The 27,508-nt window shown below is 41.7% G+C and overlaps 1 protein-coding gene across 3 annotated transcripts in view; it reads right to left on the bottom strand.

Annotated features, from left to right (window-relative positions):
* Positions 1-12,661: 12,661 nt before the first annotated feature.
* Positions 12,662-27,508, bottom strand: part of rb1cc1 (RB1-inducible coiled-coil 1) — a 192,443-nt gene continuing 177,596 nt past the window's right edge. For 2 of the 3 annotated variants that reach the window (XM_072254930.1, XM_072254948.1), the window contains 2 exons: positions 20,493-20,563; positions 12,662-13,652 (listed from right to left, as the gene is read on the bottom strand). In XM_072254930.1, coding sequence (XP_072111031.1) covers positions 13,569-13,652; positions 20,493-20,563 — 155 coding nt within the window. In that variant the 3' untranslated portion in view covers positions 12,662-13,568. The remainder of the gene's footprint in view (positions 13,653-20,492; positions 20,564-27,508) is intronic. The other variant, XM_072254939.1, reaches the window with a different exon arrangement.

The following is a 27,508-nucleotide window of genomic DNA, read 5'->3' as shown; positions in this document are numbered from 1 at the left end:
GGTGGAATGAGTCTCTGGCTGAATGTACTCCTGTGCCCAACCAGTACATTATGTAGTGGATGGGAGACATTGTCCAAGATGGCATGCAACTTGCACAGCATCCTCTTTTCAGACACCACCATAAGAGAGTCCAGTTCCATCCCCACAACATCACTGGCCTTGTGAATGAGTTTGTTGATTCTGTTGGTATCTGCTACCCTCAGCCTGCTGCCCCAGCACACAACAGCAAACATGATAGCACTGGCCACCACAGACTCGTAGAACATCCTCAGCATCGTCCGGCAGATGCTGAAGGACCTCAGTGTCCTCAGGAAATAGAGACAGCTCTGACCCTTCTTGTAGACAGCCTCAGTGTTCTTAGACCAGTCCAGTTTATTGTCAATTCGTATCCCCAGGTACTTGTAATCCTCCACCATGTCCACACTGACCCCCTGGATGGAAACAGGGGTCACTGGTGCCTTAGCTCTCCTCAGGTCTACCACCAGCTCCTTAGTCTTTTTCACATTGAGCTGCAGATAATTCTGCTCACACCATGTGACAAAGTTTCCTACCATAGCCCTGTACTCAGCCTCATCTCCCTTGCTGATGCATCCAACTATGGCAGAGTCATCAGAAAACTTCTGAAGATGACAAGACTCTGTGCAGTAGTTGAAGTCCGAGGTGTAAATGGTGAAGAGAAAGGGAGACAAGACAGTCCCCTGTGGAGCCCCAGTGCTGCTGATCACTCTGTTGGACACACAGTGTTGCAAGCACACGTACTGTGGTCTGCAAGTCAGGTAATCAAGAATCCGTGACACCAGGAAAGCATCCACCTGCATAGCTGTCAGCTTCTCCCCCAGCAGAGCATGGCGGATGGTGTTGAATGCACCGGAGAAGTCAAAAAACATGACCCTCACAGTACTCGCTGGCTTGTCCAGGTGGGCATAGACACGGTTCAGCAGGTAGATGATGGCATCCTCAACTCCTAGTCGGGGCTGGTAGGCAAACTGGAGGGGATCTAAGTGTGGCCTGACCATAGGCTGGAGCAGCACCAGAACAAGTCTTTCCAGGGTCTTCATGATTTCTAATCAGCCAGTCATGTGGTAGCAACTCAGTGCATAAAGGCATGCAGATATGGTCAAAAGGTTCAGTTATTGTTCAGACCAAACATCAGAATGGGGAAGAAATGTGAGCTCAGAGACTTTGACATTGAATGGTTGCTGGGGCAAGCTGGAATGGTTTGAATATTTCAGAAACTGCTAATCTCCTGTGATTTTCATGAACGGCAGTCTCTAGAGTTTACAGAGAATAGTGCAAAAAACAAACAAGAAATGCAGTGAGCACTAGTTCAATTGGCGAAAATACATTGTTGATGAGAAAGCTCAAGCTGACAGGAAGGTGACAGTAACTCAAGTAGCCATGTGTCGCAACATGACATGCAGAAGAACTTCACTGAACGCACAACATGTCGAACCTCGAAGTGGATGGACTACAGATGCAGAAGACCATGAGCATACACTCAGTGGCGACTTCGTTAGGTACAGGGGGCCAGTGAGTTTATGTCACAGATATGAAACCAGGTTCTGATTTCCTTCAGTCAAGAGTGGAGGAATCAAGCACTGTTATATACTGCTGAAAGAGGAGCACAAATTGAGGCTATTTGCTGGTCCATTCACTTTGTGCAGAATAATTTACTCAAGGGTTGTTATGCTCTGAGCTCAGTCAGAATATGGAAAGCCACCCTGCTTGGCCCAGTGTTTCCTGGAGTTCAGCAGCATGGGCTGAATCACGGTCAAGTTTCCGTCAGTACAGTGAAGAGAGCCTGTCTTCAAAACCCCCCCTGGCAGCCCATGACAGTGAACAGATTTCCACTTCACTTCACAGAATATCGAAGTTTGATTTTTAACAGCTTTTAAATGTCTCCAGGGGAGGCCTTGGTTAAGAGAAAAAAAAAAGAGGTGCAAGGCAATTATAGGGAGCTAGGAACAAATGAAGTATAATGAATGCAAGAACTTCATGATCCCTGTACAGATTACAGGGGAGGAGTTCTTTGATATCCTGAGACAAATCAGGGTCTGACCAAGTGTTCCTTCAGACCCTACGGGAGGGAAGTGCAGAAATTGCCAGGGGCCTAGCGGAGATATTTAAATCGTCCTTAGTGACAGGGGAGGTACCAGAGAGAGGTTGCAGAGGATTGGAGGATAGCCAATGTTATTGCACTATTTAAGAAAGGTTCTATACAGAAATCAGGAAATTATAGGCCAGTGAGTCTGACATTAACTGTGGGGAAGTTATTGGAAGGTGTTCTAAGGGACGGGATATATAACTATTTGGATAGACATGGACTGATAATGGAGAGTCAGCTTGGATTTGTGTGTGGTAGGACATGTCTCACAAGTCTTGAGGAAGTTAGCAGGAAAATCCTTGGCAATGCATGTGACAAGGTCCCACATGGGAGGTTGGTCAAGGTCCAATCACTTGGCATTAAAGATGATGTATTGTATTGGATTAGAGAGGCCAGAGAGTGGTAGTAGGTGGGTGCCTTTCTTTCTGGAGGCCCGTGACTAGTGGTGTACTACAGGGGTTAGTGCTGAGTCTGTTGTTTTCCAACTATATTAACACTGGATGATAATGTGCTCCCTCCAACCCTTCAAGCCATGCCTCTCCAGCAACCCCTGACAACCACAGTTAGCCCTAATCTAATCACAGGACAATTTACAATGACAAATTAACCAACCTGGTACGTGGACTGTAGGAGGAAACCCGTGGGAGCTCCTGGAAAAAAGCCACACATTTCACAGGGAGGACATAGAACATGGAGCATAGAATAGTACAGTATAGTACAGGCCCTTCAGCCCACAATGTTGTGCCAACCCTCAAACCCTGCCTCGCATATAACCCCCCACCTTAAATTCCTCCATATACCTGTCTAGTAGTCTCTTAAACTTCACAAGTGTATCTGCCTCCACCACTGACTCAGGCAGTGCATTCCACGCACCAACCACTCTCTGAGTAAAAAACCTTCCTCTAATATCCCCCTTGAAATTCCTACCCCTTACCTTAAAGCCATGTCCTCTTGCGTTGAGCAGTAGTGCCCTGGGGAAGAGGCACTGGCTGTCCACACTATCTATTCCTCTTAATATCTGGTATACCTCTATCATGTCTCGTCTCATTCTCCTTCTCTCCAGAGAGTAAAGCCCTAGCTTCCTTAATCTCTGATCATAATGCATACTCTCTAAACCAGGCAGCATTCTGGTAAATCTCCTTTGTACCATTTCCAATGCTTCCACATCCTTCCTATAGTGAGGCGACCAGAACTGGACACAGTACTCCAAGTGTGGCCTAACCAGAGTTTTATAGAGCTGCACACATAAAAGTTGCTGGTGAACGCAGCAGGCCAGGCAGCATCTCTAGGAAGAGGTGCAGTCGACGTTTCAGGCTGAGACCCTTCGTCAGGACTAACTGAAGGAAGAGTGAGTAAGGGATTTTGCAAAATCTCACTCTCACTCTTCCTTCAGTTAGTCCTGACGAAGGGTCTCGGTCTGAAACGTCGACTGCACCACTTCCTAGAGATGCTGCCTGGCCTGCTGCGTTCACCAGCAACTTTTATGTGTGTTGCTTGAATTTCCAGCATCTGCAGAATTCCTGTTGTTTGCGTTTTATAGAGCTGCATCATTACCCCACGACTCTTAAACTTTGTCCCTCGACTTATGAAAGCTAACACTCCATAAGCTTTCTTAACTACCCTATCTACCTGTGAGGCAACTTTCAGGGATCTGTAGGCATGTACCCCAGATCCCTCTGCTCCTCCACACTACCAAGTATCCTGCCATTTACTTTGTACTCTGCCTTGAAATTTGTCCTTCCAAAGTGTACACTTTGTACAAAGTCCACACTTCTCCGAGTTGAACTCCATCTGCCACTTCTCAGCCCACTTCTGCATCCTATCAATGTCTCTGCAATCTTCGACAATCCTCGACACTATCCACAACACCACTAACTTTTAAGTCATCTGCAAACTTGCCAACCCACCCTTCTACCCCCACATCCAGGTCTTTAATAAAAATCATGAAAAGGAGAGGTCTCAGAACCAATCCTTGTGGGACACCACTAGTCACAACCTTCCAATCCAAATGTACTCCCTCCACCACGAACCTCTGCTTTCTGCAGGCAAGCCAATTCTAAATCCACCTGGCCAAATTTCCCTGGATCCCATGCGTTCTGACTTTCTGAATAAGCCTACCATGTGGAACCTTGTCAAATGCCTTACTAAAATCCATGTAGATCACATCCACTGCACTACCCTCATCTATATGCCTGGTCACCTCCTCAAAGAAGTCTATCAGGCTTGTTAGACATGATCTGCCTTTCACAAAGCTATGTTGACTGTCCCTGAACAGACCATGATTCACTAAATGCCCATAGATCCTATCTTTAAGAATCTTTTCCAACAGCTTTCCCACCACAGACGTAAGGCTCACTGGTCTATAATTACCTGGACTACCCCTACTATCATTTTTGAACAAGGGGACAACATTTGCCTCCCTCCGATCCTCCGGTACCATTCCCTTGAACTACAAAGACATAAAGATCCTAGCCAGAGGCTCAGCAACCTCTTCCCTCACCTTGTGGAGCAGCCTGGGGAATATTCCGTCAGGCCCTGGGGACTTATCCATCCTAATGTAGTTTAACAACTCCAACACCGCCTTTCCTTTAATATCAACATGCTCCAGAACATTAACCTCACTCATATTGTCCTCACCGTCATCAAGTTCCCTCTCATTGGTGAATACCGAAAAGAAGTATTCATTGAGGACCTCGCTCACTTCCACAGCCTCCAGGCACATCTTCCCACCTTTATCTCTAATCGGTCCTACCTTCACTCCTGTCATCCTTTTGTTCTTCACATAATTGAAGAACGTCTTGGGGTTTTCCTTTACCCTACTCACCAAGGCCTCCTCATGCCCCCTTCTTGCTCTCTTCAGCCCATTCTTAAGCTCCTTTCTCGCTACCCTATATTCCTCAATAGACCCATCTGATCCTTGCTTCCTAAACCTCATGTATGATGCCTTCTTCCACCTGACTAGATTTTCCACCTCATTTGTCACCCATGGTTCCTTCACCCTACCATTCTTTATCTTCCTCACCAGGACATATTTATCCCTAACATCCTGTAAGAGATCTCTAAACATCAACCACATGTCCATAGTACATTTCCCTGCAAAAACATCATCCCAATTCACACCCGCAAGTTCTAGTCTTATAGCCTTTTAATTTGCCCTTCCCCAATTAAACATTTTCCTGTCCTCTCTGATTCTATCCTTTTCCATCATAATGCTAAAGGCCAGGGAGCGGTGGTCACTGTCCCCCAGATGCTCATCCACTGAGAGATCTGTGACCTGACCCGGTTCATTACCTAATACTAGATCTACTATGGCATTCCTCCTAGTAGGCCTATCAACATAATGTAACAGGAATCCGTCCTGGATACACTTAACTACTGCCCCATCTAAACCATTGGAACTAATCAGGTGCCAATCAATATTAGGGAAGTTAAAGTCACCCATGATAACAACTGTTATTTTTGCATCTTTCCAAAATCTGCCTCCCAATCTGCTCCTCTGTATCTCTGCTGCCTTCAGGGGCCCTATAGGATACCCCCAATAGAGTAACTGCTCCCTTCCTGTTCCTGACTTCCACCCATACTGACTCGAATGACAGATGACACTGGAAGGAATTGAACTCCAAGCTCTGATGCCCTGTGCTATAATACAGTTGCTCTAACCACTACACTAAAATGGCACCTAGTCAAATGTTAGTGGCATTTCAAAATACAGGTTCTGGCAATGCAGAGGGAGGAAATGAGTTTTCAAAAGAAGTTATTTTCACAAATTGCAACTGTTGTGCAGATGATATAAAACATGCATTCTGTCTCACTCAAGTTGGACAGTCGGCTGTATTAAGCAATGTCACTGCTAAAGTATATCCACTGTACACCTTATGTACAGTTGACCTTAATGTGCCAACTGTTTGATACTATTTCCTTATTACTTCAGTATTCTGAGGTTGATGATAACTTTCAAAGCAATTCGTATCCAGTGTTTAGTCAATTTTTTCAAGTTTTGATAATGCTAAGTGCATTCTGATTGCCACATGCACTCAGGGACTTGGGCTATACTATTTTTTTTGTGTGTGACTGTATGTTACTGCTAACTTATGTGTGCTCTATGTGCCTTGCGCTGTGTGTGATTGTTGGTAATGTGTTTTGCAACTTGGCCCTGGAGGAACACTGTTTTGTTTGGCTGTGTTCATGTGTGGTTGAATGACAAACTTGCACTTGAATACCACACTCAAGGATACGTAACAAATTAACGGTAAAATACTGGACAAATGAGAGAATCCAGCAGAGTCCAAGTCCCTGAGACTTACCAGCCAAGCTCTGATCCACTTTTTGGGAAAATGCCCAGATATGTGCAATTCATAAAAAAGCAGAGCAAATCTGATGTAATCATTAATGCACAATCTGTCTACTTTCAATCATAAATCGATGAAAAATGTCATCAACAATACTAAGAAGCAACGCCTGTCCACTGATACTGAGCTTGTGTTTTGCAGCGACCAAGCCCAAACCTCATCCTGGCCTTAATCCAAAGGTGTGTAAATAGACAACAGGACAGCAAATGAATGTGTTTATGCCTTCCAGGAGCCATGGAAAAATTAAAGTTGAAAGGCCATCAAGACGAAACACACCAGCATTTTGAATCAGATGCCGAACACAGAATGATGGTTGTAATTGTCACAGGCCAATTATTCCAGTCCTAGGCACCAACAGCAATTTATTCCTTTCTGTCACTTAGCCAGTAGAAACATTAGTGTTTACCTTGCCTCATCAAATAAACACCAAAGGATCAGAGATTAAGTGAACTTTCAGGGAAAATGGAAAAGTTTACCGATCATCATAATCTTACTGAATGGTTGGGCAGGCATAGCTGATGGTAAAATTTACTCCCACTTCTAAAACTTACGTTATGCGTTTGGGCAACACACATCAAAGTTGCTGGTGAACGCAGCAGGCCAGGCTGCATCTGTAGGAAGAGGTGCAGTCGAGGTTTCAGGCCGAGACCCTTCGTCAGGACTAACTGAAGGAAGAGTGAGTGATTTGAAAGTTGGAGCGGGAGGGGGAGATCCAAAATGATAGGAGAAGACAGGAGGGGGAGGGATAGAGCCAAGAGCTGGACAGGTGATAGGCAAAAGGGGATACGAGAGGATCATGGGACAGGAAGTCTGGGAAGAAAGACAAGGAGGGGCGGGGGGGACCCAAAGGATGGGCAAGAGGCATATTCAGAGGGACAGAGGGAGAAAAAGGAGAGTGAGAGAAAGAATGTGTGCATAAAAAGATGGGGTACGAGGGGGAGGTGGGGCCTTAGCGGAAGTTAGAGAAGTCGATGTTCATGCCATCAGGTTGGAGGCTACCCAGACGGAATATAAGGTGTTGTTCCTCCAACCTGAGTGTGGCTTCATCTTTACAGTAGAGGAGGCCGTGGATAGACATGTCAGAATGGGAATGGGATGTGGAATTAAAATGTGTGGCCACTGGGAGATCTTGCTTTCTCTGGCGGACAGAACGTAGATGTTCAGCAAAGCGGTCTCCCAGTCTGCGTCGGGTCTCGCCAATATATAAAAGGCCACATCGGGAGCACCGGACGCAGTATATCACCCCAGTCGACTCACAGGTGATGTGTTGCCTCACCTGGAAGGACTGTTTGGGGCCCTGAATGGTGGTAAGGGAGGATGTGTAAGGGCATGTGTAGCACTTGTTCCGCTGACACGGATAAGTGCCAGGAGGGAGATCAGTGGGGAGGGATGGGGGGGACGAATGGACAAGGGAGTTGCGTAGGGAGCGATTCCTGCGGAATGCAGGGGGGGGGGGAGGGAAAGATGTGCTTAGTGGTGGGATACCGTTGGAGGTGGCGGAAGTTACGGAGAATAATATGTTGGACCCGGAGGCTGGTGGGGTGGTAGGTGAGGACCAGGGGAACCCTATTCCTAGTGGGGTGGCGGGAGGATGGAGTGAGAGCAGATGTACGTGAAATGGGGGAGATGCGTTTAAGAGCAGAGTTGATAGTGGAGGAAGGGAAGCCCCTTTCTTTAAAAAAGGAAGACATCTCCCTCGTCCTAGAATGAAAAGCCTCATCCTGAAAGCAGATGCGGCGGAGACGGAGGAATTGCGAGAAGGGGATGGCGTTTTTGCAAGAGACAGGGTGAGAAGAGGAATAGTCCAGATAGCTGTGAGAGTCAGTAGGCTTATAGTAGACATCAGTGGATAAGCTGTCTCTAGAGACAGAGACAGAAAGATCTAGACCCTCGTACCCCATCTGTTACTTATTTTTATGCACACATTCTTTCTCTCACTCTCCTTTTTCTTCCTCTGTCCCTCTGAATATACCTCTTGCCCATCCTCTGGGTCCCCCCCCCTCTGTCTTTCTTCCCGGACCTCCTGTCTCATGATCCTCTCATATCCCCTTTTGCCTATCACCTGTCCAGCTCTTGGCTCTATCCCTCCCCCTCCTGTCTTCTCCTATCATTTTGGATCTCCCCCTCCCCCTCCAACTTTCAAATCCCTTACTCACTCTTCCTTCAGTTAGTCCTGACGAAGGGTCTCGGCCTGAAACGTCAACTGCACCTCTTCCTACAGATGCTGCCTGGCCTGCTGCGTTCACCAGCAACTTTGATGTGTGTTGCTTGAATTTCCAGCATCTGCAGAATTCCTGTTTGCGTTATGCTTTTGGGGTCTTTTTCAGCTCTGGATCTTAGAATGTACAGTATCTTTCCAACATCAGTAATGGCATTTCTGCATCATAAACAGATGATTTATGTTATTCATGAGACTATACTTGTGAATAGTTTTCCTTTTCATGACAAAGTTATTCTGCAATGTCACAGCCATGGTGACCTTCTATTAAATCACCTCCAACAGATACCCAGGGTGTAGCAAGACTGGTTTTTCATAACGTACATAATTCAGGTTTACTCTATCATTCTGACTTCGCTGTATACCTCCAATGATATAACTCCTCCCATGTCGGCCTCCACCTGGTGCATGAGTCCGAACTAGCAGAGGATGGGTGTAGAATTAAGGCTGCACCCCCAGTCTCTGTGAATCTACTTATTCAGCTTCTCTTGTATCTTCACTTTGGTGAAAATAGAAAGTGCCATGATTGCCATAATTGGTAAATGCATTGAAGTCACAGAGCTAAAGAATACCATTCAGCCCTGCACAGAAATACCACTTTAAATCTGATAACCATTAAATCTCTTCAGTAACCATACATAAATATTTGTATTATATACACACACATTCAGCAGACCACTTTAAACCTTGGCAAACTTCTATAGATGTGCGGTGGAAAGTGTGCATTATGGCCGGCCAGGTATGGGAACACCAATGCCCTTGAGTGGAAAATCCTATAAAAGGTAGTGGGTTCAGCCCAGAACGTCACAGGTAAAACCCTCCGAACCATTGAGCACATCTATGTGAAACATTGCCATAGAAAAGCAGCATCCATCATCAAAGATCCTCACCAACCAGGCCATGCTCTTTTCTTGCTACTGTCATCAGGTAGAATCCTACCCAATGGAAAATCCTGGCAACTCTGGACAATGTTTCTCACCCTCTGCATGCTACCTTGGCTGAACAGAGGTGCATTTTTAGTGATAGACTCAGACAACTACGCTAATCCAAACAGTGCTATATGAGGTCCTTCTTACCCTCGGCCATTAGACTCTATAATGAGTCAACTTACAGCCGGGGAAGTGATGAATCCCTCCTGCTAAACTGGTTGAGGTAACTTATTTTTTTATTCTTTCTTACTTCTTTTCTAATATTTATATATTTGTATATCTGTGCACTTGTAATGCTACTGTGACACTGTAATTTTCCTTGTAATCAATAAAGTATCTATCTATCTACGTAGAAGGGACAAATGCTTCAGGACTTGCACCACCAGGTTCAAGAACAGTTACTATCCTCAACCATCAGGGTCTCGAACAAAATGGGATAGCTTTTGGAGGAGCACTTAAGGACTCTGTTATATTGTTATTTCATGCTCATTATTTATGGTGAATTGCTTATATCTGCATTTGCACAGTTCAGTTTACAGTTTCTGATGTTTATAGTTTACAGATCCTGTTTACAGTTACAGTTCTATAGATTTGCTAAGTATACCCGCAGAAAAAGAATCTCAGGGTTGTATGTGTATGTACTCTGATAATAAATTTTACTTTAAGCCTTTTACTTTGAACTTTGGTACACCTGCTCATTAATACAAATACCTAATCATGTGGCAACAACTCAATGCATAAAAGCATACAGACATGGTCAAGATGTTCAGTAGTTGTTGGATTGATTTAAGTGCGAGCCCAGTTTAGAAAAGTCCACTACGGGCCAGAGTGTGGTTGTGGCCACGGGCTGAGCCCACAGTGTATTGCCGCGGCAGGGCCCAGGTTGTAGTGTGAGGAACAACCTGCGGTTTAGACATTTTAAACGCCGGCCCAGGTAGACCAATAAGGCATGGTTTCGGGACCGGAGGTAAGGATCGGGCTGATTCTGCTCGCTCTCCCATGACATTTACTCCTCTTCTCATGGTGCTGAGGCTGTGAGACTGCTCCAGGCCTTGTATCTGTGAACTTCCCAGCAATTTGCCCTGCTGTGTGATGAACTGAGACAGAGGCTACGGGCTTCAGGTGTATGCATTTAATTTGGTTCTGAATGCTGTTGCTTGCTTTTATTGTTTGCACAATTTGTGTTTTTTAAATCTTGCTCTCTGTGCATGGGTGTTGGTATTTTTTTAAACAGGGTTCTTTTGGGTTTTGTGCTTTGTGGCTGCCTGTAAGCAGATGAATCTCAAGGTTATATAATTTATATAGTAACATAGAAAACCTACAGCACAATATAGGCCCACCTTTGGCCCACAAAGCTGTACCCAGCATGTCCCTACCTTAGACCTACCTAGGCTTTACCCATACCCCTCTATTTTTCTAAGCTTCATGTAGCCATCCAGGAGTCTTTTCATTATTTCTTTGTTTTTCTTTTCATTATACTCTAATACCCTGGAGCAACCTTTTAACGTTGCTTCTCCGTCATTGATTCAAATACTCAAAATTTGTTTTAACTTTCCATTACAATAGACGTTTAATTAGTTTTTAAATTATTTTTATGCAGTATTGATAGCTATATCATTTATATATTCTGTCAATAGTTTAGAATTTGAAGTCCAAATTTATAGTTTACATTTGGGCCTCTAGATTATTAGCTTGGTAAATTAACACGTGTGCCACACCTTATCTTCCAGAGTAGTAAATCTAGTATTAGTTCGTCTCCTGGTTCACCAGATAAATACATGGCTGCGTGTAAAGTGCAATTTGCAATTGCAGTCTGATCCTAAAAGTCAATACTATGTCTATTCCTCAGAAGGGACAGCTGAGGAAAGATTTATTAAGAATTACCTAAATTGTTAGAATTTAGAAATACGAGGTGATCATGTTGATACAAAATTCAGGTAGGAATTGGCACAATGGATGTCAGCCATTTCCCCTAACCTGGATATTAAGAATTGGAGAAATTCCTTCAGGCCAACAGAAACAAACCTTTGAAATCCTATACATTCAAGGACTGTGAATGCTTAGTTATAATTTAGGGTGACGTTAATGGAAAGTTGAACCAACTAGATAGATATATAGATATACAAGGCTAGCCACGATCTTGTTGAATGACAACAGGGCCTACTACTGTTTTTATTTCTTATGCACTTCCAGGCCCACAGGAATAATTCTAAACAGCTTACTGAAGTGCCTAGAAAGGCACACCACCCAAGTAGCAATTAGAGATGAACAAATGCAAATTTGACCGATTATGCAAATTTCAATATAGGAACTGATTTTACCAAAAGAACAATTGATAATTGTCATTCTAAATTATATGCCAAAAAATAATGGCAATCTGATTCAGAGAATTTTGACAGACACCAAAAATCACTTGCAGTAGTCAGTCCGAATAAATCATTAGAGAAAAAATTCCAAAGAACAGAATGTAAAATTCATAGTCTGAGCTAAAGATTAGGGATTATAGTCAATTCCTGTTAAAGAAGATTTGAAGAACAATTCTCACAATTCTGGTCTGGTTTTTGATGTTTTACTAATTATTAGTTTCTTTAGCACCAGCCTTTTGCAATAGGATTACACATTGCTTTAAAGATTAAAACTTTATTTCTCGCCTCCGTTCTGTTGTTCAATTAGTACCAAGCTTTTATCCAAATGCTTACTTAACAGTTAATAGAACATTTAAAAACCTCATTGCTGAAATATCAATGCTTGGGGTGTACTGCATTCCTCTATCATGGAATGTCAATGTAAAATGACACATTTTTGTCACTACCTTGGTAGTTAAGATGTTTTAATAACAATTAACTCCAAATTCTATAGATCCTTTCATAAGCTCAATATTCCATGGCATTTTAAACTAATTATAAAACCTACGGTATATTGCAAAAAACATGAATATCTTAAGCAGGAAGAAAAACCAGTAAGTTTTTTCTTGGAATGAAATTGTATGATAAATTATAGTACTGCCACTTTGCTCCTGCAGTCAGAGACTGATTTTAAACAATGCAAGATGCACACTCTACATGTTTAAATGTTTATTTCAAAATTCTGAAATTCTTTTACAATACAATAATGTTTATACTTAAAGGTTTTACAATGGTTAATGTACAAGAGAAATAATTTTTTAAACTGAATGGAACACTGGTCACCAAGATGAAACAATATATTAAATTTACTCCAGCTTAAGTTGCTGGGAAGTTTTTATATCATGTTATCTGTAAACAGATTCCTCCCTTCCAATGTGTATACACAATCAACAATTTTTGCAGAAATGCATCTCAAGCAACTGATGGAAATTTCAGTCCTATTCATTCATTGCACTGTTCTTCACTATATTGGGCTAGATCTCTACATTTTTAATAAACCTCAGTATATATGCAGATTAACAGCAAGAATGAAAATTCATGAAATAAAATTATGTTCAAACTTTACATGGGATTTTTGCATGCTAGGAACACAAATGTTTAAATAATTAAATACATATGGTAAAGTTGTTTTGCTCATAAGTTACTTTGATAGCAATAAGTTGACACATATGCTGGTAATAATGACAAATGATTTAACATCTGAATATTCAGTAAAATCTTTTGAACAGGCATTTAATAGGGCTGCTATGCCATAATGTACAAGTCATGCTCCAATGCTCCATGAAAAGAAAGTTACTTGGTTTACATTTCCCAAGTCTTCAGTGTAAGATTAAAAGCAGGTTAATGAATGAGACTAAATACATTTTATGATTTGGACACAGTTGAATTCAGTACACATTAAATGGGGAGCAGCAAATAAAGAATTATTACTCCAGCAAGTTTCCACTCATGAATTACAATTGTGTCACCTTTTCCAAACAGAAATTTTTCAAGACTGCATAATAAGCTATAAAGGAATCACATGAGAAGGGAAAGGATGAACTATTAACAGTTAATTTAATATCACTGTTGTACTTTCTTGTTCCAGGGTACTGCTTTCACTCTGTAGAATTTTGTTCCCAGCGGCACCTTAAATCTATTTTGAGCCTGAAAAGCAATTACAAAATGGTTTCAGTTTAGTCAAAATTCAATCAGCACAACTACAAAAACAATTAATTCTGTTAACATATCTCAGAAAGGAGTCAGTTCATAAAATTTGGGTATAGTTATTTTCTAAAAATAATTACCATGTGCTTTCAAGAACAAAGTGGTATAATGTTTTTCTAAATTGCATACAGAGATAATTATAATATTGTAGTCTTTTTATTTGTCACTAAACATTTATAACACATGTCCACAATAAAATGATTTAATTTTTTCCAGTAGATTTGTATAGACCAATAAAAAAATCAGTAAATTACTGACATTAACTAGATATATCAATTCATGGTCATTACAGTTAGTTGACCTGCCCATGGCAAGAATGCAAGTGGTTAAAAACATCTGAATAAACAACACACATAAAAGTTGCTGGTGAACGCAGCAGGCCAGGCAGCACCTCTTCCTAGAGATGCTGCCTGGCCTGCTGCGTTCACCAGCAACTTTTATGTGTGTTGCTTGAATTTCCAGCATCTGCAGAATTCCTGTTGTTTGCGTTTGAAAACATCTGAGTATACTGTTCAAGAAGAAATAATGCAACGCTAATCTAGCTGCTGTATCAGACCATCAACTGCTTTCCAATGGAACCATTTTACAAGGATTTATCTAATCACTCTGCTTTCAGCAAAATCTGACTTCTGCAGTCAACTCAGCTTTCTGGAAATAAAAAGCTAGTAGTATGCCATTTATCCCTGAATGGAGATTGACATGTTGCCTTGATGAATGCCAGTACTATCTCCTGAACCAATAGTTTGAAGTCGCTAACAGTACTAATCAAATCAAAGCCAATTAAACTGGAGGCATTAAAGTTCATTCAAAATTATTGGTATTGGCCACAGATTTCAGAAAGGAAGACAAAGCTTTGACAAAAAGGACTCCTTTACAAAAGAAATCCCAGAGCCACCTCACCTGAAAGTACAGATAATTAACTAGTGGTGAAGATTGGAGAGGACAATGATTGCACAAATAAACACTATTATAGGAATGAAGAGTTCAGTACAGCAGGATGACAGAAGTAACAAGGCAGGGAAGGGTAGGTTTCAAAGTAATTGTAATCTGGAGGGGTTGATTCTACATTGTGGGTTAGCAAGAATGGGCGTGAACAGAAATTGGTGGCGGACAACAAGCTGGAAGCTGAAGTTTACAGTGGGCAGAAAATGGAATCCAAGCGAGATAGCATTGGAACATACACTGGGGGGGAAAAAAAAACAAAAATCACATGGATTGAAACTCTATACTAAACTTATACTATTTGCTGCAAAGGATTGGTAATGCTAGTTAACAAGAGATGAAAAGAATGCACTGAGATCTGCCTCCACAAAACTTCTCCCAATCCTTCTAGAATCTCAAAATAGTCAAATTGCTCGTACTTACAGCCAGTAATCTCTTTCTACGGGTAGGGGGGGTGGAGATATATCTCTACCAAAGGAGGTGCAAGATGTTCCTCCCCTCAACCAGCTGCTGGCTTGCAGGTCACCGCTGGGCACGGTTTATCACCTGATGGAGACCCCCCTCCCCCTGGATCAGGATCAAGTGAAGCCATGGGAGCAGGTGGTGGATGGTTGTATGAGTAGCTGCTGCATATCATAAGTCCTGGTTACGTGACCACTGATGTCAGCAAGACAATCTCCAAAGAGTACAGATAATGGCTGTGGTCACCCAGTCTTGTCTTACAACCCTAGAATCATAGAAAAGTACAGCACACAGACTCTTCAGCCTGTCTTGTCTATGCTGAACTATTTGAATTGGTTAGTGTCATCGACCTGCACCCAGAACACAGCCCTTCATACTACTCCCATCCCTGTACCTAACCAAACTTCTCTTAAACGCTGAAATCAAAATTGCGCCCACCATTTGCACTGGCAGCTCATTCCACACTCTCACAACTTTGAGTGAAGTTTCCCTTCAAACATTTCACCTTTCAATCTTAACCCATGACCTCTAGTTGTAGTCCCACCCAATCTCAATGGAAAAAGGCTGCTTGCATTACCTCACATTTATACCCCTTTAAAATCTCCCCTCAATCTTCTGCATTCCAAGGAATAAAGCCCCAACCTATACAATCTCCAGTCCCGGCAATATCCTTATAAATTTTCTCTGCACTCTTTCCACCTTATTTATATCCTTCCTGTAGGTAGGTGACCAAAACTACAAACAATACACCAAATTAGGCCTCAGCAATGGCTTCAACATAATACCCCATCTCCTGTACTCAATACATTGAACATAGAACAGTACAGGCCCTTCGGCCCACAATATTGTGCTGACCCTCAATCCCTGCCTCCCATATAAGCCCCCACCTTAAATTCCTCCATATACCTGTCTAGTAGTCTCTTAAACTTCACTAGTGTATCTGCCTCCACCACTGACTCAGGCAGTGCATTCCACGCACCAACCACTCTCTGAGGAAAAAACTTTCCTCTAATATCCCCCTTGAACTTCCCACCCCTTACCTTAAAGCCATGTCCGCTTGTATTGAGCAGTGGTTCCCTGGGGAAGAGGCGCTGACTATCCACTCTATCTATTCCTCTTATCTTGTACACCTCTATCATGTCTCCTCTCATCCTCCTTCTCTCCAAAGAGTAAAACGCTAGCTCCCTTAATCTCTGATCATAATGCATACTCTCTAAACCAGGCAGCATTCTGGTAAATCTCCTCTGTACCCTCTCCAATACTTCCACATCCTTCCTATAGTGAGGCGACCAGAACTGGACACAGTACTACAAGTGTGGCCTAACCAGAGTTTTATAGAGCTGCACCATTACATCGCGACCCTTAAACTTTATCCCTCGACTTATGAAAGCTAACACCTCATAAGCTTTCTTAACTACGCTATCCACCTGTGAGGCAACTTTCAGGGATCTGTGGACATGTACCCCGAAATCCCTCTGCTCCTCCACACTACCAAGTATCCTGCCATTTACTTTGTACTCTGCCTTGGAGTTTGTCCTTCCAAAGTGTACCACCTCACACTTCTCCGGGTTGAACTCCATCTGCCACTTCTCAGCCCACTTCTGCATCCTATCAATGTCTCTCTGCAATCTTTGACAATCCTCTACACTATCTACAACACCACCAATCTCTGTGTCGTCTGCAAACTTGCCAACCCACCCTTCTACCCCGACATCCAGTTCGTTAATAAAAATCTCAAAAAGTAGAGGTCCCAGATCCGATCCTTGTGGGACACCACTAGTCACATCCCTCCAATCTGAATGTACTCCAACACCTCCTCTCCCTTAATATCAACATGCTCCAGGAAATCAACCTCACTCATATTGTCCTCACCGTCATCAAGTTCCCTCTCATTGGTGAATACCGAAGAGAAGTATTCATTGAGGACCTTGCTCACTTCCACAGCCTCCAGGCACATCTTCCCACCTTTATCTCTAATCGGTCCTATCTTCACTGCTGTCATCCTTTTTTTCATCACATAATTGAAGAATGCCTTAGGGTTTTCCTTTACCCTACTCGCCAAGGCCTTCTCATGCCCTTCTTACTCTCTTCAGCCCATTCTTAAGCTCCTTTCTTGCTTCCCTATATTCCTCAATAGACCCATTAGATCCTTGCTTCCTAAACCTCATGAATGCTGCCTTCTTTCACCTGACTAGATTTTCCACCTCATTTGTCACCCATGGTTCCTTCACCCTACCATTCTTTATCTTCCTCACCGGGACAAATTTATCCCTAACATCCTGCAAGACATCTCTAAACATCGACCACAAGTCCATAGTACATTTCCCTGCAAAAACATCATCCCAATTCACACCTGCAAGTTCTAGCCTCACAGCCTCATAATTTGTCCTTCTCCAATTAAAAGTTTTCCTGTCCTCTCTGATTCTATCCTTTTCCATGATAATGCTAAAGGCCAGGGAGCTGTGGTCACTGTCCCCCAGATGCTCACCCACTGAGAGATCTGTGACCTGACCTGGTTCATTACCAAGTAGTAGATCTAGTATGGCATTCCCCCTAGTCGGCCTGTCAATATAATGGACAGGAATCCGTCCTGGACACACTTAACAAACTCTGCCCCATCTAAACCCTTGGAACTAATCAGGTGCCAATCGATATTAGGGAAGTTAAAGCCACCCATGATAACAACCCTGTTATTTTTGCACCTTTCCAAAATCTGCTTCCCAATCTGCTCCTCTGTATCTTTGCTGCTACCAGGGGGCCTATAGAATACCCCCAATAGAGTAACTGCTCCCTTCCTGTTCCTGACTTCCACCCATACTGACTCAAAAGAGGATCCTGCTACATTACCCTCCCTTTCTGTAACTGTAATAGTATCCCTGACCAGTAATGCCACCTCTCCTCCCCTTTTTCCACCCTCTCTTTTAAAGCACTGAAATCCAGGAATATTGAGAATCCATTCCTTCCCTGGTGCCAGCCAAGTCTCTGTAATGGCCACTACATCATAATTCCATGTATGTATCCAAGCTCTCAGTTCATCACCCTTGTTCCTGATGCTTTTTGCAGAGGTACATACACTTCAGGCCTTCTACCTCACTGTCTTTACACCGTTTATTCTGCTTCTCTTTCCTCAAAGCCTCTCTAAATGTTAGATCTGGCTTTACTCCATGCACTTCTTTCACTGCTCTATGCTATGGGTCCCATCCCCCTTGCAAATTAGTTTAAACCCTCCTGAACCACGCTAGCAAACCTACCTGCAAGGATATTGCTCCCCCTCGAGTTCAGGTGCAACCCATCCAATCTGTACAGATCTCACCTTCCCCAGAAGAGATCCCAATGATCTAGATTGTTGATATAGATGACAAACAATAACAGCCCAAGCACCGATGCCTGCGGCACTCTACTACTCACAGGCCTTCAGTTAGAGAGGCAGCTATCTACTACCACTCTCCTACCACCACCACTATCCTATAGGCTTCTCCTATCATTTCCTGGTTTATTTTTTAAAGAGCCCATCTTAAAAAGTGAAACTTTAACCCCAGCTTTCACTAAGGATGATTTAATTATCCCTGCTAGTCTGTACTTGCCCCCCGCAGGGTTCGAGGGAACACCTTGTCAGGCACTGGGGATTTATCCACCCTTATTTGTCTCAAGATAGCAAACACTTCCTTCTCTGTAATCTGTATAGTGTGCATGATCCTGCTGCTGCTTTGCCTCACTTCTATAGACTCTGTGTCCATCTCCTGAGTAAATACAGATGCATAAAGTCCATTTAAGATCTCCCTCAACACACACAAAATGCAGGAGTAAGGCAGCAGGCCAGGCAGCATCTATGAGGATAGTCAATGTTTCGGCTATACTTGTGAGTAGGGGGAGCATGTGGTCGAAGAGCTGAAGGGCAGCAGAAATCACAGAGGTGGAGCACTGAGAGAAGGTTTCGCTGAACTCCGATCGAAGGGAAGATTTAAACTTCTTCAGGATAGGCCCCTGGAAGAGACTTTGCAGTATAGTAGTCAAATCACAAACAAGAGAAAATTTGCAGATGCTGGAAATCCAAGCAACACACACAAAATGCAGGAGGAACTCAGCAGGCCAGGCTGCGTCTATGGATGAGAATATAGTTGACGTTTCAGGCTGATACCCTTCATCGGGACTGGAGAAAAAAAGATGAAGAGTCCGAGTTAGAAGGTGGGGGGAGGGAAGGAGGGAGGGAGGTCTCCCCCCCATCTCTTTTGGCTCCATATATAGTTTATTCTAATCTTCCAGAGGACTGACTTTGTCCCTTGCTCTCAAGATATCTGTAGAAACCCTAAGGATTCGCCTTCACCTTGTCTGCTAGGGCAACCTTGTGTCTTCTTTTAGCCCTCCAGATTTCATTCTTGAATTTCTCTCTTGTATTTCTTATACTCTACAAGTACCTCACTTGGTCCTACCTGCCTATACCTACTATGTACCTCCTTCTTTTCTTAACCAGGGCTTCTATCTCTTGAAAACCAAGTTTGAGGTGTAATTTCCTTCTTTGATCAAATAGAAAGCAGAGGTTCCAAGATTTTGGTCATTCATCCTAATACAAATCTAATTGCCAATTTAGTTATTCAATATTTCTGTGAAGTGTTTAGGACATATTGTTACCAATTAGGCACTATTCAAATATACGTCACAGCTACTGATTCATACATAATATTTCTGCAACTTTCTTCACTCTTTGACATGGTGTTAGATTAATGCCATTTTATTTTTCAGATTTACATGCCAATAATTTCATGCGAACAGTGAATAGCCCAATTTATTAATTTTAGTGATATTATTGGCCTGTTAAACCTAAACTGAAATGTTCAAAGTAAATGTTGTTATATATGTTACCATATACAACCTGGAGATTTATTTTCTTGTGGGTATACTCAGCAAATCTATAGAATATTAACTATAATAGGATCAATGAAAGATCAACTAGAGTGCAGAAGACAACAAACTACCAATGCAAATATAAATAAATAGCAATAAATAACAAGAACATGAGATAATGACATGAAGAGTCTTTAAAATGAGATTATTAGTTGTAGGAATGTTTCAATGATGAGCGAGTAGTTATCCCCTTTTATTCAAGATCCTAATGGTTGAGGGGTAGTAACTGTTCTTGAACCTGGTGATGCTAGTCCTGAGGCTCTTGTGTGCTTTCTTCTTACTGCTGCCATCAGGTAGAAGGTACAAGTATCTTGAGTTAAAGGATTAATATATTGCATTGGCTGCCATTAGGTGTTAGTTCCACTGGATTATAAGTAACTGCTTAAAATAATAGCAAACTGGGAGTTATTGAAATGTTTGCTGTGCTTGTCACATTACTCATTTCTACTGGTAGGATGAAGTGAAAATTCTTACCTTCTTCGCCTGGCAATATTCTTTTTCCATTACTTTTCCAAGTACCCATGGTCTCCTAGAAGAACCTGGAACTAACAAACAAGCAATTATTTTCCCTCATGGCAAAATTAATCCTACAGAAGTCAGGTAAAGAGTGCTTTAAAAATACACACACAGTTTAACAAAAGGCTTAAGTTTCGAGGATGAAAAGTACATTCCAAGGTTCAGTGATACCTTGGTTGAAACTATTAAAACAACAGGCTATTTTCTTCCCCTAATATGAAAAGTATAAACAAGACTGCAGATTTGTATTGAACTTCAAAAGACATACTCAAACGATATGCAGTTATATAAACTGAGAAATCAGACTTCACGTGGTTATTTGAGTTATATAAATAGTTTTTTCTTATTCGCTTATAGTTTGATAGAAAGTTTTGTTGCACATCAATAATAAGGACCAAAGCGTACACCAAATAATATGCAAGAAATAGAAATGAAGTGGTTTTCCAGGTAGTCAAAAATATTCAAGATTAAACCAGTCAGTTTGTGCATATATACAGTGACATGCAAAAGTCTGGGCACCCCGGTCAAAATTTCTGTTACTGTGAATAGCTAAGCAAGTAAAAGATAACCTGATTTCCAAAAGGCATAAAGTTAAAGATGACACATTTCTTTAGTATTTTAAGCAAGATTACTTTCTTATTTCTATCTTTTACAGTTTCAAAATAACAAAAAAGGAAAAGGGCCCAAAACAAAAGTTTGGGCACCCTGCATGGTCAGTACTTAGTAACACCCCCTTTGGCAAGTATCACAGCTTGTAAATGCTAGCTGTAGCCAGCTAAGAGTCTTGCAATTCTTGTTTGGAGGATTTACTCCCATTCTTCCTTGCAAAAGGCTTCTAGTTCTGAGAGATTCTTAGGTCATCTTGCATGCACTGCTCTTTTGAGGTCTATCCACAGATTTTCGATGATGTTTAGGTTGGGGGACTGTGAGGGGCATCGCAAAACCTTCAGCTTGCGCCTCTTAAGGTAGTCCATTGTGGATTTTGAGGCGTGTTTAGGATCATAATCCTGTGGTAGAAGCCATCCTTTTTTCATCTTCAGCTTTTTTTTTTTTTTTGTTTTTTTTTACAGACGGTGTGATGTTTTGCTTCCAGAATTTGCTGGTACTTAATTGAATTCATTCTTCCCTCTACCAGTAAATGTTCCCTGTGCCACTGGCTGCAACACAAGCCCAAAGCATGAGTGCCCCACCCCCATGCTTAACAGTTGGAGAGGTGTTCTTTTCATGAAATTCTGCACCCTTTTTTCTCCAAACATACCTTTGCTCATTGCGGCCAAAAAGTTCTATTTTAACTTCATCAGTCCACAGGACTTATTTCCAAAGTGCATCAGGCTTGTTTAGGTGTTTCTTTGCAAATTTCTGATGCTTAATTTTGTGGTGAGGAGGCAGGAAAGGTTTTCTTCTGATGACTCTTCCATGAATGTCATATTTGTGCAGGTGTCGCTGCACAGTAGAACAGTGTACCACCACTCCAGAGTCTGCTAAATCTTCCAGAAGGTCTTTTGCAGTCAAACAGGGGTTTTGATTTGCCTTTCTAGCAATCCTACGAGCAGTTCTCTCGGAAAGTTTTCTTGGTCTTCCAGACCTCAGCCGTTCCTGTTAACTGCCATTTCTTAATTACATTATGAACTGAGGAAACGGCTACCTGAAAATGCTTTGCTATCTTCTTATAGCCTTCTCCTGCTTTGTGGGCATCATTTATTTTAATTTTCAGAGTGCTAGGCAACTGCTTAGAGGAGCCCATGGCTGCTGATTGTTGGGACAAGGTCTGAGGAATCAGGGTATTTATAAAGCTTTGAAATTTGCATTACCTGGCCTTTCCTAATGATGGCTGTGAACAAGCCATAACCCTAACAAGCTAATTAAGGTCTGAGACCTTGGTAAAAGTTATCTGAGAGCTCAAATCTCTTGGGTGCCCAAAGAATGTTTCATCTTTAACTTTGACTTTTAGAGATCAGTTCATCTTCTACTCACTTAACTATTCACAGTAACAGAAATTTTGCCCAAACTTTTGCCACTGTATATATAAAAAAAACACAGGACCGATATATACACTCAGTGGCCACTTTATTAGGTACCTCCTGAGTGTATGCTTGTGGTTTTCTGCTAGTGTAGCCATTCCACTTCAGGGTTGGACAAGATGTGTGTTCAGAGATGCATACCACTGTTGTACCATGTGGTTACTTGAGTTACTGTAACGTTCCTGTCAGCTTAAACTGGTCTGGCAATTCTCCTCCGACTTCTCTTGAAAAACCTTGAAAAACAAGATGTTTTTGCCCACAGAAATGCTGCTCACTGAATTTTTTTTTAAATTTTCACACCATTTCCTGTAAACTCTAGAGACTATTTTGCATGAAAATCCCAGGAGATTGGCAGTTTCTGAGATAGTCAAAACATCCCATTTGGCACCAACAATCATTCCATTGTCAATGTCACTTAGATCACATTTCTTCCCCATTCTGATGTTTGGTCTGAACAAAAGCCCCTTGAGTTTGTCTGCATGCTTTTTTGCATTGAGCTGTTGCTGCATGATTTGCTGATTGGATATTTGCATTAACAAGGTATACAGGTGTGCCTAATTAAGTGGCCACTGAGAGTTCCAACTGAAAAGATCTCATTAAGATTGAAAAAGTAGAGAGAAGATTTACAAGGATGTTGAAGGAACTTGAGGACCAGTTACAGATTTGGTGAAGACATACAAAACTATGAAGGGAATAGATAGGATAAATGCAAGCGGGCATTTTCCACTGAGGTTGGATAAGAATAGAACTAGAGATCATAGGTTAAGGGTCAAAGATGAATACTTAAAAGGAACCTGCGGGGGTGGACTTCACTCAGAGGGTGGTGCAATGTATGGAATGAGCTGCCACCACAAGTGGTGAATGTAGGTTCGATTGCATGAGTCTCCTGTCCCAGGAGATTTTGTGGACGTGAACGGGACAGCCAGATGGCATGTTGCCTCCCAGGTGCCAGGTCAGGGATGTCTCGGATCGCGTCCACAATATTTTGGAGGGGGAGGGAGAGCAGCCTATTGGTACCAATGACATAGGAAGGAAAAGCAGAGGTCCTGAAGAGAGAATTTAGAGACCTAGGCAGAAAGCTGAGAAGCAGGACCTCCAGGATAGTAATTTTGGATTGCTACCTGTGCCACATGCCAGTGAGGGTAGAAACAGGATGCTTTAGCAGATAGATGTGTGGCTAAGAAGCTGCTGCAGGGGTCAGGGCTTTAGTTTCTTGGATCATTGGGATCTCTTCTGGGGGAGGTATGACCTGTACAAAAGTGACAGGTTGCACCTGAACACGTGGGGACGAACATTCTCGCAGGCAGGTTTGTTAGAGCAGTTGGAGGAGGTTCAAAATAACTTGGCAGGGGAGAGGTAACCAGAGTGAAGGGACTCAGGATAGGACGAATGGTGAAAAAACAAATATAGCGTACAGTCAGACTATCAGGCAGGGCAGGCAGATGATAGAACAAAATTGCAGCCAGCAGGGTGAGTCTCAGTGCATTAGGGATGCAGAATCAAAAGAGGTATTACATCTCAATGAATGGAGTACAAGAAGTAAAGTAGATGATCTTGTTGCACTATTACGGATTGTTCGGTATGATGATGTGGCAATCATGGCTAAAGGGTGGATGTAGTTGGGAGCTGAGTGCCCAAGGTTACTTGTTGTACCAGAAAGATAGGAAGGTAGGCACTGGGGGTGGTGTGGCTCTGCTGTTAAAGAATGGCATCAAATCAGTAGGAAGATGTGACATAGGATCAGAAGATGTTGAATCCTGTGTGTTGAGCTAAGAAACTGCAAAGGTAAAAGGACCCTGATAGCAGTTATATACAGGCATCCTAACAGTAGCTGGGATGTGGACCACAGATTACAACAGGAAATAGAAAAGGTGTGTCAAAAGGGCAATGTTATGAGAGTCATGGCAAATTTCAACATGCAGGTCAATTGGGAAAATCAAGTTGGAAATGGATCTCAAGAAAATGAGTTTGTTGAATGCTCATGTGATGGCTTTTTAGGGCAGTCCGCTGGATCAGCTATGCTAGATTGGGTGTTATGTAATGATCAGGAGTTGATTTGAGAGTCTAAGATGAAAGAACCCTGGGGGGACAGTGATCATAAATGATTGAGTTCAACTTGAAATTTGATAGGGAGAAAGTAAAGTCTGTCATAGCAGTATTTCAGTGGAGTAAAGGAAATTACAGTGGTATGAGAGAGGAGTTGGCCAAAGTAAATTGGAAGGAGCTGCTGGCAGGGATGACAGCAGAGCAGCAATGGTGGGAGTTTCTGGGGAAAAATGAGGAAGCTGCAGGATAAATGTATTCCAAAAACAAAGAAATACTCAAACGGCAAAATAGTACAACCGTGATAAGGAAAATCAAAGCTAATGTAAAACCAAAAGAAAGGGCAGACAACAAAGCAAAAATTAGCAAGAAGATAAGGATCGGGAAGCTTTAAAAACTTACAGAAAACAATTAAAATCATTAGGAGGGAAAAGATGAAATATGAAAGCAGGCCAGCAAACAATATTAAAGTGGAAATTAAAAGCTTTTTCCAAGTATATAACAACAATAAAAGAGACTGGAGCGGCTATAGGACTGCGAGAAAATGAGGGTTCAGAGTAGGTTCATAAGGATGATTCATATGTTATCATACGAGGAATGTTTGACGGCTCTAGGTCTGTACTCACTGGAAGTTAGAAGGATGTGGGGGGGGGGGGGGAAGAGAGAGGGGATTTCATTGAAACCTTTCGAATATTGAAAGGCCTAGACAGAGTAGACTCTCTATGGTGGGGAGGGCACAGCCTCAGGATAGAGGGGTGTCCATTTAAAACAGATGCAGAGAAATTTCTTCAGCCAGTGGGTGGTGAATTTGTGGAATTTGTTACCACAGGTAGCTGTGGAGGCCAGGTTGTTGGGTGTAATTAAAGCAGAGATTGATAGGTTTGTGATTGGACATAACATCAAAGGTTATGGGGAGAAGGCTGAGGAGGGGTATAAAGGATCAGCCACGATTGAATGGTGGAGCAGACTCTTTTGGCCACATGGCCTAATCCCACTCCTATGTCTTATGGTCTTATAAGCAGCTGCTGCCCCAATTAAGTGATGGCCAAATTAACTGGAATCCACTCTACTTCAATTATTCTAACATTATCTAAGATGGCAAATTATCAAGATAACTTCCTTGATTAAAAAAGCATATAGGTCCTTAATGTAGTTCTGGAAAAACAGAGACACAGTATAGTATGAGAAAATCTGTAGATGCTAGAAATCCAAGGCAACAAACACAAAATGCTGGAGGAATTCAGCAGGTTAGGCAGCATCTATGGAAATGTTTTGAGCCAAGATCCTTCTTCAGAATTAAGTTATTTTTCTGAAGTTCATTTGGAGAATATTAATTGAATTAGAATAGGAAGTGTAAAGAACTAAGAACAACCAGGTTTAAAAATTAGTAAATAGCAAATATGTGTACAACAGGAATCCATTAAAAAGGCCATGTTTAGGTAAGAGGAAATTCCAAAAAAAAGCCGTGTCAAAAACTTAAAAATTTATGGATGGCCTTAAGATTGCCATTTAATGTCTACCCCACATCTAGAGGAGGGGATGAATTGCCTAATGATTTGTTGGTTTGGAATTAAAGGATTAATAGGAGGATGGACATATAACAGACTAAAGGAGATTCCAGGGAGTCAATACTTAATGTTTAATGTTTGGCATATTATTTATTGATAAATGTTAATGGATTGAATTTGCTACTTACTAATTTTTAAACCTGGTTGTTCCAGTTCTTCACAGTTCCTATTCTAATTCAATTAATATTCCCGAAATGAACTTCAGTAAAATAACTTAATTCTGAAGAAGGATCTTGGCTCAAAACATGGACTGTTTATTCATTTCCATAGATTCTGCCAGACCCGCTGAATTCCTCCAGTATTTTGTGTTTGTTGTTTTGGATTTCCAGCATCTGCAGATTTTCTCATGTTTCCATAATATACTACGTTACTCTTTTTCCAGAGCTACATTAAGGACCTATTTGCTTTTTTAATCAAGGAAGTTATCCTGTAAATGCAAAAATTACCAATAATCTTTGTAAAAATGTATTATAGAGACTGTGGAGAACAGACAGAACAGGCATTAACATGCAGGTGAATTTTAATGCATAAAATTGTGCAATGATCAGAAGAAAAGCGAAAAACATACAATTTCAAAGGAACTGCAAAAGAAAAACCTTGCAGCTTCATGCACAAATCTTTCAACATAGAAAATTGAGAAGGCTTACAAGATGTTTGCTTTTTGAGAATGCTAATGAACACAAGAAATTGGTCAAATCTTCAGCATGTTAATTTCTGAAGATTATGCTTTAAATATGGCTTTGTGAATCATTTTTAAAAGATGTAGTTGCATTTGCAAGAATGATTTACCAGAGTAAGGCCCAAAGCAAGTAGAAGGACAAGAAAAGGTGGATCATTATCCTCAGTGAAAAGGAAATCTAGAAATTTTAAAATTGTTCAAAACAAAACTATTTTTCAGGGGAATATAACTTGTTCAAGAGGAGACATTTAAGACAATAGGGAAAAGAGCTAAAGGTTGCACCAAGAATTTAATAAAAAAAGGTGTACAATATATTGATCTGAGGGAAGCAGATTCAACAATAACATTCAAGAGAGTTGGATAAACAAAAAGGGGAGGAGGTTGGGAAGATGAGGGGGAAAAAGGAGAGGATAATTTTACAACAGAGCCATTGAGCTAAATGGCTTCCATGGTACTACAGCTTTATCACAGTAAGATGCAATATCTTTTCCCACAGATCCTCTTAATTAAAAATACAATTACAGATATGCTGAGAAATTGGTTCTGCAGGCAATAAACTGAAGTGCAAATTAAAGGTGGGCAAGCTGAACTGTCATGGAATCATAGAAAAGTACAGCACAGAAACAGGCTCTTCAGTCCATCAAGGCTGTGCTGAATCATTTA

The sequence above is a fragment of the Mobula birostris genome, chromosome 1, assembly GCF_030028105.1.
Source record: "Mobula birostris isolate sMobBir1 chromosome 1, sMobBir1.hap1, whole genome shotgun sequence".
NCBI classification, from domain to species: Eukaryota; Metazoa; Chordata; class Chondrichthyes; order Myliobatiformes; family Myliobatidae; genus Mobula; species Mobula birostris.
The sequence above is the reverse complement of the archived record's forward strand: the minus strand, read 5'-3'. Positions and strand labels throughout refer to the sequence as shown.